Raw genomic sequence first — 10,393 nt, 5'->3', positions numbered from 1 at the left:
AGCCTGTTTAACAGTAGCGTCTCAAGAATCCAATTTTCTTTTGTGTGTGCGTTAAAGCTTTACTGGTCATTTGAGTATGACACAGTTGAACTAATGCCACAGGCTAACTGAGCAGCAGCCGTGCAACACATGCCGTCATCAAGGTCACTGAGAATATCACCCATAGAGTCAAGTATAGCACATCATCGTAAATGTGAGATTTAAGGTCGTTGTTGTATTTCCCTCTCTTCAACAGTAACACTTATGATGGATAACAGAGCAGTCCGGTAATGGACATGACCCATTGTTCAAGCCGGTTAATTTGAGTCTTGGCTAGTTTCCCTATCTAGATGAGTCATTGCTCAGACAAAGTGTTGATGTGATTGACACGGATATCTAGCCTTTGGAGCTGTTTCACCAAATGGTACTCTTGGGTAGATTGGTCGTCATGCTTTTTGGCTTAAACCCAATTATTTATCCTGATGTCAGTGTCTGTCCCCTCACCGGCCTTTACTTCCTGTTCATTGATTGGAGTGTTTTACCAATATACTTAAGTGTAAATGCCTATACTTAAAAGGGGATGGAAGGACAGGGATCCAATAACTGTGATACTTACAGTATCAGTCCATGACCCATACCATTAGGCCTTTATCATATAGACCAGTGGCTCCCAACTGCAATTACCAGGTAGTATAAAATGTATATATATAAAGCAGCTCAATTGATAAAAAAAACAATTTGATTAAGACATAAAGGTGAACTTTTTAGCGAGTGAGAAAGACGATGAATTAGTTCACTCAAAAGAGTTCAATAAAGCCGGGGTTCCAAAACTTTTCAGCTCGCAACCCCCCAAAATAAGGGTGCCAGAGACCGGGGACCCCCCACTGTGCCCGGAGGTGGTTAAGGCATAACGTAGCACACCGCCATTCACTAGCACTAATAAACCTATCCAAATACTGGCAACACAAAAGAACAACACAAAAGAATACAACAGCCTAAAAGCCATATGAATATTCTTTATAGTAGTTTATTGTAAGAAGCAGAATACAAGTTATTTTAACTGCCAAAAGATGGATAACAGAGAAATGAGCTTCACAGTGTTGATTAACAGTTATGGTTAGCTAAAGAATTGGATAATAAATTGTTGAAAATAATAAAATGGATACAATTAATTTGAATGATGGGTTGATGGAATCAATCTTAAGGGGTTACTGTTGTAGGTCAGACATAAAATCTCTTGAGTTATGTATTTGACGTATAAGAAGGAGATTATTAAACAAGACTTCATGGTGCTGCCAGAAAAGCTTTTGACAGCTGACAGCAGACTGTAAAAGAGATGAAATTGTGAAGTATAGGGTGATATCTTTTCACAGCTTGGCAGCACCGTCTTTTCTTAGCGGAGGTATTCTCCTAGGCATTGTAACGCAGTCAGAGGCTTAAGCTATGGAAGCGTGGATACTGGTGACAGAAGGAGGGAAGGAGGCAGTGATGAGGAGGCAGGGAATTAAGAGTAGGGGATAAGGATGTGTTGGGGGGGGATTGGAGGGCAGAATTGAGAAGATGAAACGAGAAGAGTGCAACATGGAGAGTGCAAGAGCGGTGACCCAGAAACGGTGACACACACCGAGCACCTCAAGACACTGTGTCACTCAAATAGAAACAATTAGTCCAGATCTTCTTAATGAGGCTTAATTAAATCTTAACTCTTGAAGAGATGTTCGATGGGAAAGGTGAGTCAGGAGGGAGAGCAGGATGCAGGTTAAAAAACTGGATACAGAATGTAGAATACTCTGTGTGTGTGTGTGTGTGTGTGTGTGTGTGGGTGTGTGTGTGTGTTTGTTGGTGGCATGGTTGGCGAGTGTGTGCGCCCACACGCCCGTTTATTTCTTATATATAAATGGGGGAAGCTCAAGCTGCTGAATATCACATCCATTAAGGAATCATCAGCAGTTTCTTATTATTTGTTGTCATTATGCATTATGATGTGAACACAGCCTGCAGCTGTTTTCAGCACCACTTCATTAAATTCATTACATTCTTATTAATTTGGCCTTTGAGGTTAAGGTATCTTATTAATATCCTTCCCTGGACAAAGTGCTTACTGCTGGGATGTTATTTGCCGTTGCAGATTTATGACCGTTTTTGTCTGTTACTGCTTTCTCTGGTCTTATTGTCCCGCCACCTCTCTGCTCTCCTATCCTCGTACGACCTGAAATTACCTCTCCTTTCTTATCTCCCCCTGAACCACACCTTTTTTTATGTGCGATCTCCAAATCCTTCTGCATCTGTTCTCTTCTCTCGACTCTCTTTCTATCTCTTATTGTATTTTTTCTTATGGCGAGCCAGTGAGGGGAAGATGGTGGTCCTGGCTTTGGCCATAGGTGTGGCCGAGCAAGATGACTTTGCCAATATCCCTGACCTGCAGGAAACAGCGCAGGCAGCACCACCAGCCAATCAGGAGCCCCCTCCTGAGAAGAGGTACCAGATAATGTATGAGAGTGCTAGTTGTATGTGAGAGAATGGAGTGCAAATGAAAGGACGAGGAGGATGTGATGTCAAAGAAAAACAAGAGATGATTTCAGAATCTAGGTAGAGGACAGTAGCTTTGTTTTCTAGTGTTTCTGGTTGAGTCACTGCACTTAAGTGCATTGTGCCACGGCCCTTTATCTGAAATAGAAGCAGAGCTCAACACTCTCTTGCAGAAATAAAAATGGGAGCTCACTACGAAAAGTAAACATTGCCGTTTGTGCCGAGATGAGTAAAGAGATAGTCAATTAAGCTTTTGAGGAACGACAAACTCCTCAAAAATGTCCTCAAATCACAGAACGCGAGGTCTTCTCATGCCAGTGGTCTTCTTTTCCTGACCATAATCATTATCTTCCCTGACGCTACGACACTCTCCTCCACCATTTTCATCTCTATTTGTTTGTCTCTTTGCCTTACAGAGCCCTACAGTTGGTAATTGTTGTATTTCCTTTGTGTTTTTCCATGCTTTTATTATCCCAGCCCGTTCTGCTCATGTGTTCTTTTTTTTTTCCCCTCCTGCTCATTAGCTCCCTTCAATCACCCTCTGCTGCTCTGAGAGTCCCGTCTCTGTAGCTCCACCGAGGGCCCAGAGAGCCTCCTCATTATTCCACAACATGCTAGTCACTTACATAAACATGCTGCTAAAAATAAACCTTTTCCTTGCCAGGCACCTTACGCACTCCAAGCCAAAATATATCCACTCATTTATGAGGATGCAGCGCTCTTTGCGTGTATCTCCCCATCTCCCCAAATAATTAGTTTAGCATTCTGTTCAGGAAATGGACCATTCTTATTATTTTGGTGAAACAAACGAGTACACTGGCTGTGTCCTGTGAAACAAACAGCTCTCACCACTGCGCTCGTGGGTTTTCATATGCAGCCACGGACAGTCGTCGTGGTTATTCTCGCCGGCTTGAAACGCCACAGAGTGAAAATCTTACAGTCGCTCCAGCCGTAGGTAGAACCAACACACTCGATTGCCTCAGCAGTCCAATTAGTTTGATTTAACCTCACTTTGATTCTGTGACAAATTAGAGACAATTTGGAGATACATAATACGACGCACACAAAGAAACAGGGTAGCAGGGGATGATGAACAGATTCTGATTTACTCGTCACAGCGATTATGCCTCATTCACAAGTGTTAAATCAATTTGACACCTGATTTCAAACTAGGGCTCTGTTACAATACAGACGGTAACTGTTTTCTTATCTAGACTGCACTATTGCAGTGTGAAGCTGCAAGTGTTGGATTGAGACATTTGAAGGATCTGATCTAGCAAGATAGCGAGTGTGACCTTTTACTTATATAAGCATCTTTGTACATAAAAACATTAGCTTCTTGAGCTGTGCTTAACTTAAGACCAGTTAAATCACAATGGCCTCTTGGTTGGTCCGCTTCCTCGTAGTCTTTTGCCCCCCCGAGCATCATGTGGCATTTTCCCGAGCCTGCACAGCTCTGCATGGGGTTGCAAACAAGCATGAAAGTATGCTTTGAGAAAGAATGTCGCTTTTGTGAACATCAAAACTATCTCCATTGTTCAGGATTAGCGGGGAAACCGGTAGAGCCACTGGGGAGTGCAATTTTCTGTGTAATTTGCCGTTGCACATTACATCTGGCTTTTCCAGCCTTTGTGTTCACCTGGAAACCTCCTTAAATGGGTTGTGAAATCCACTAATAGACTAAACAGCGAGCAGGAACCACAGGGGCGCTTAGTCCAGCTCGTTGCCTGCAGGACTCACCTCGATTAGCTGTGATTGAGTGCAATGTGGAATATTCTAGATTAACCTGAGGTTCATGTCTTTTCTGTCAGGATGACTGGCGGTTTACACTCCGAACAATAAAGAGGTAGGATGTTAAGAAAATGATTTGAATATGCTGACCGCTTTAATGTCCTGGACCTTTCTCGATCCCCTCTCCCGGGCTTTAAGCTAATTCCGCTTGAACCACCCATTCTTTTGTTTGTTTCCTGACAGATTACAAGGACAAATGTACAGTATAATAGATGGTTTTGCAACCCTTTAATTGGAAGCTAATTTTAAGAGGCTCATGTTAAGTCCCCGGTATATTAGAAATGCAAGTTATAAGCTTGCTGGGAGTATATCATTCCCTGTGGTGTTAGTGCTGACTTCACAGATGTCTGACAGTGATTTAATCAATCACACTCTTGGCATATTGCTCATTCTAAACGGGGCTCACAAACCAGAGACAAAGCTTTGGCTCCCATCCGTCTCTTTACAACCATATCATCGCAGTCTGTGCATTAACACATCTCTCATGTGCCCATCACTCACTTCCATACCTGCATCACTCATGTCATGGCTCTTTAATTTATTACACTGGACAGCTCGTTTCTCGTTAATATCTCAGTCAGACCAAAACGATCGAAGTTAATGAGAGTAGTTTATGTGACTCTCAGGAGTTAACGTCATCAACATTAAAGTGATCTTATGATAAATGTCAAAGAGCTGCAGTGCACAGCTGATGTGACAAACATTAGGGAAACAACCAGTGGAGTCATATAACTTGGTATACTTAAGTTGGCTAGTATACTTGGAGCTTTACCCTCCTTGAATGTATCTGACAGCTATAGTTTGTCAATGTACAGACCAAGATTTTAAACCATCCTTTGGTGGATAAATGTAATATAATGCCTTTTTTAAGGTAAACCTATAGTCTCCTGTCATAGCAGTGTCCTAATCACTTTGAAATGTCTGTGATTTATTAACAACCAAAGAGACATTTCTCCTTCATTTTCTCAAATGGCTTCATTAAAATAACCGTCCAAGGCACAAAAAGATCAAATAACCTAATATGTCACGATGAAAGAAGAGGCTACGTTAATTCAAATTTGTGCAGCAGAACTTTTTCCTCTTCATCCGTGTCCCATTAATCATATTATGACCCCACGATTTGTCTTTAATCCTCAGTTTGGATCTGTTGAAATAAACTACCACCAGTGTAAAATAAACTAGCTCTAACCTGATCAGTTAAAACAGTACAGTGCTGAGTACACACTAATACATCAGAATTAACAGTTAACTGTAAAATGTCAGTACTTATTGGACTATTTTTCTCTTAAATTTAAGCTCGCAGCTATGAGGAACTTGTCATTGTCTTGAGGATCAACATTTAGCTTTTGTCCTGGTAGTCAGCAATGCAACTTCCTTTAAATACAATATTCCTCTTTAAAAAATAAACATGTTTTACTGCCACTTTTACTCAGAGCGTTGACAAGAGGATGGTTTTACAGCACGGGAAACAAATGGTCCTAACTTACATCACAATTGTCCAAATCTTTTAAATAGGAAACTGTATGTAAAGTGCTCATCAAATACCACAGAAGCTTTTCATTTAGCCTTCAGCAGTGTGTTTATGCCTAATGGTTGCTTGGCCATAGTTGAGGGCAAGCCACACTATAGTGCACTGTTTTCCCCACTGGCCATGAGAAGGTGTTGTAGTGCTTGATATTCGTTACGCTCCGTCGCTGACCTTGCGAGTGCAATGGATGAACGTGTTCTGAGCGGCCATTTGTTTACGAAGTGAAGCGGGAGCTGAGTGACGGTTTGAACTGCACCACAGCCAGTAGTCTAGATACATACTTTTATAACCAAGGCTGCACATCTCCGGGGGGGGGGGGGGGGGGGGGGGAAGGGAGGGAGTTGAGGCCGAGCAATCCAAGAGCAGGAAAGCTCGAATTGGATTACAATATTGTGTGTTGTTTGATTCTGGGGCCACACATACTGAGATGTTTATATCTCATGCATCCATCCAAGTAGTGGATCTTAAAAAGCTTAATTAGGCTGTAATAGTCTTTTCTTACTGCCTCATTGGGCTTCACTCAAACAATTCAGTTGCGAGTCAGTGAACCTATACTGTAGGTTCTCCTCGAGTGCTGCTATAAAGAGAAGCCACAATCCCCAAGAGTGTTGGATCTAGAGCTCGCTCTGAGCAGCGGGCTTGGCGCGTTCAGAACAGAGGAGGCAGGATTTATCCTTGTGCTACATTAACATTCAATCCACTTGCCTGTGGTCTTTCAATTATTCATCCATGCATGTTACATCATTTTGTGTAAGCCAGCAGAGTTATTTCTAGTTCCAGAATACATGTTGCAGATATCGATAAATATAGATATATATTCTGTGCCTCCAAGACGTAAAGTGCTTCATGGCTCTCTTACTTTCTGTTGATTGCCAAGTGGGCTATATCTTATATTGCTTCATAATTTATTAGCTTATTACAGTGATTAAATTGACACAAATGACGAAGAGCATGTGGCGAGTATGACCTTTTACCTAAATGAATACAAATGTTTGTTTATTTAATGTCATGACCGTGTTTCATGCTCTAACCACATTAGCGGGAGTGGGAGGAGTTCAATCTTAATGTGGTGGAGGATGTGTGCTGAGGCCATTTACTGTACACAGTCTGTCATTTGGGCTAATGTAATGTGAGGTCATTCTGAGGTCATGTAATTGTGGTATAGCGTGAATTTCAGGTTTTGTTTTCTCTGATATATATAGAAAAATGCTGATATAATTGTTCCCGATGCGCTAGTGTTTGTACACAAATATGTAGATTGATTATTCTGTGCTTCGCTAGTCTGACACAGTGCTCCTCCTGTGACAGCAGCTTTACAGGCCTGACTAATCAGCAGAGTCTTCAGGGGACTCTGGATCAGGCTGTCCCTGAGGCTTCAGATCCCTGTGGCCACCATTCTCCTCCAGACATCACAGGGGATTGTTGAGATGCATTTAGTTAAGAGAGAGGGAAAGCAGATAGCACTAAGGCAGGCGGTAAAAAAAAAAAAAAAAGGAGTCACAAAGAGAGCAGGAGGAGGGGAGCTGTTTCAAACATCCATCCATCTATCCATATGTCACAGAAGGATGAAAATTCAGGGTACAATCCATCTTTCGTCCCTGAGAGTCGTAGGAGAGAGCACTTATGCTTCTCTGCACAGCCATGCGTTATTTCAGTGCTGCAGGCAGCACTCTAGCCAGCACATACAGTACATGCTGGTATCATGCTCACCCCTTGCATGAAAATGGAAGGATGAGGGTACGTGAGAGGAGTGTTTTGGAGCATTAACCTGGGCCTCCTGTGTCCTGCTTCAGAACAGGTGGTACATCTGCACCAGTCTCGACTGCAGAGGAAATCTTTGAATACAGAACATTTTGTAGACTCATGTTTGGAGTGTTCATGGACTTTTCAATTTTTTTTGGGAGGGGCTGAAATTCTCCAGAAGCATAGGATCGCTGATAAAGTGGCACTTGGACCCATGGGTGGTTAATTCAGAGAGGATTGGGAGTCCGTAAGGGGAGGTAATAGATATGATAAGCTTATCTACGGTTTGAAAAGTAATCAGGTTTGCAATGCTTTACTGTATTGTAGTCAAAAGGGCATTGGCTGGTCATCCAAGTAAACAACAGCGTGTTAAAAAAAACATCTGAAGTACAGCTTCCAATAAAATAGACATAAAACAGTATTTATAAAGATCAACATTTGGCACAGGCTCAATTGTCTTGTGGTTTTCTGGTTTCCATTTGGAGTTGAGTGAAAAAAAAAGAAGCAGAAACACAGAAGGCAGCATTTAGCACCTCCCTTGTTGCCTCTTCCTGAAATGAGATTTCAGTAAACGATGCTATTTTAGACTCATTTCCAGTTCCAACTTGCAGGAAGCAATTAGTTAACAGTGAGAGCATCCATATTTATACGTCGCAGCAGTGTTTTCGGTGGTAGCTCGAGAAGTGAAGCAGCAGGGACGACTGGCTGACTCAAGTGTGAACGATCATGTGTTTCATGTGGATGGTGAGTTATGTAAGCAGTGTCTTGCTTCACTGCTGTGGACTGTGTATGATGCTGAGAAGTATGTTGTGGCCCCTGACAAATGATGGATATTGTGGGCGGCTATGATATTGAGCATAGACTTTGAAATACATTACCTCATGGTCTCAGGCGAACGTGTTTGCTTGAGTGTGACATGTTTGCAGAGGGGTGGGGATGAAAATGAAAAAAAAAAAAAAAAAAGAGGGGAGGAGCTGGGTTGGGCTTTCTTTCTCGCGTCTCTCTCCAGCCTAGAAGTGGAGTGTCTTTCCCCCCCTACCCCTCTCTTCAAGCTGCTGGCCCACGGTCAGGTAACAAAAACAGGATAGTATCACAGGACGGTGAAACCCTAAGTGGCCCCGCCTGCCTCCATATGTGTGTTCATGTGAATGTGTGTGTCTGCGAGGCTCTCACCCGTACCTGTCATATATCCTAAACCTTTTCTTTTTTTTTTTTTTTTTTTTTGGTCTCAGTGTGTTTGCCTGTTTTCTGCACCCCCTTTTAAACGCAGCCGTCCCCTTGCCACCACTCCCAACAACCCCTTCTCAAACACAACTAAAACCCCGATATGTATGGTCTGTGTTTCTAGAGCCGTTGCTATGCCAACAGCCCACTTTCTGTGCCTTAGCTGTGGGAGAGTCTGATCTGAACTAGAGTTCACTCTGCCCCCCACTGGACACTGTAGACAACTGCAGGTTTAAAACCCCAACAGTAAAGCATCAGATGTAACATTTCCTCCTGCAACAATTTCCAATGCCTTCTTGAATATTATACAAACTGAAGCCAATTTTTATTTTCAACTGTTTAATGTGTAGGAATAATCTTATTTTCTGCAGCCCCAGCCGCTTGGTTTAAACAGCCTGGAGGCAGCGCTGAAGCAGAGGACCGTCCCAGGTGCTTTCGAGCAGGACTGGTAGAAAAGGCCTTTCCCCTGGCTTTGGTAGCTCTCACCTGAGAATGCACTGAACCCCTGAATGAAGCATGAAGAGAATGAATAATTGAAGCCTACACTCCCCCATCAATAGTTGGGAGGTGGAGGAGGAGGGAGGTGCCTCGCTTTACTTCAAACCCTAAGTCTCTCTCCTGGCTTTAGAGCACTTTTTGAGCAGATCCTCAGATCTTGGTTTAGTGTTTTACCCAGCCCTTTTCCTCGCCTCTCAGACTCGTTGCCTGCAGTTTAGAGAAATAAATAAATTAACATGCCCCCTGAAAATGCAATTACCTCCCTTGGCAACTAATACAACTAACACCAATTGATGAATATTCCTTTCCTCTTCCGTGAAAGTGGTTAACATCCCTCCTTCCCCCCCGTCTCGCTCTGGTTCCTTTGCTGGTTGAAGTGATTGTCTGTTTGCTTGTCTTGTTTGCTTGCTTTTTCTGTCTGTCTATTTGTGAGAATATCCCCCACCACCCTACCCCCTAGTTCTGTCCTTGTCTTCTGCAAAAATGTACACATTATTGCATTCAGCATCAATTCTCATCCGGATTTGCAATTCACAAAACGACCAATGAAACACACATTCTCTCGGTGAAAAAGCTTGACAGAGAATGCTGGCCAGACAGACAGACTTTCTATGGGCTCCTTGTTTCCTGCCTGTCCAAGGCATTGCCTTCACTCTCTGAGTGACCACTACTTGCATATACTGCATATGCACATGTAGCCAATGCCAGTTTGTGCTTTGGCGCTTGTGACCCCGTTCCACACTTTTAGAGTGTTGCTTAAAGGTTGGAAAATCAGGTTAGATTAAAAGTTATACCTCTATAATTTGTACTCCATTTCTACCAACGCCCTCTTTTGTAACACTCTAAATGTGCTCTTCCTATGTTCTTCTATTTGTCCTTTTTGTTGTTTTCAATAATACTATGTTTTTGTATGGTATACCTTCCTCTTCATTTTATATCTCGTCTATTGTTTATTTGAGCTCTCCACGTAAAGACATGGTTCTTGCTCTCCTTTTTCCTGGTGAATTGTATTTATTGTCTTTTCCTTTTCTTCTCTGTGCTCTTTTTCTCCCTTCAGCATGTTTGCTCCTTTGTCTCTTGTTAGAAATATTGTGTGTGCAT

At 42.5% G+C, this 10,393-nt stretch overlaps 1 protein-coding gene across 3 annotated transcripts in view; it reads left to right on the top strand.

The window, feature by feature from the left end:
- The window catches only part of syt7a (synaptotagmin VIIa), an 87,542-nt gene that overhangs the window by 58,831 nt on the left and 18,318 nt on the right, over positions 1 to 10,393 (top strand). For 2 of the 3 annotated variants that reach the window (XM_061035506.1, XM_061035505.1), the window contains one exon: positions 2,326 to 2,457. The exons of the other annotated variant lie outside the window; for it this stretch is intronic. In XM_061035506.1, the coding sequence (XP_060891489.1) occupies positions 2,326 to 2,457 (132 nt within the window). The remainder of the gene's footprint in view (positions 1 to 2,325; positions 2,458 to 10,393) is intronic. 3 annotated transcript variants of the gene reach the window in all.

The sequence above is a fragment of the Labrus mixtus genome, chromosome 4 (assembly GCF_963584025.1).
Source record: "Labrus mixtus chromosome 4, fLabMix1.1, whole genome shotgun sequence".
Classification (NCBI taxonomy): Eukaryota; Metazoa; Chordata; class Actinopteri; order Labriformes; family Labridae; genus Labrus; species Labrus mixtus.
Note: the sequence above shows the minus strand (reverse complement) of the source record. Positions and strands in the feature narration are given on the sequence as shown.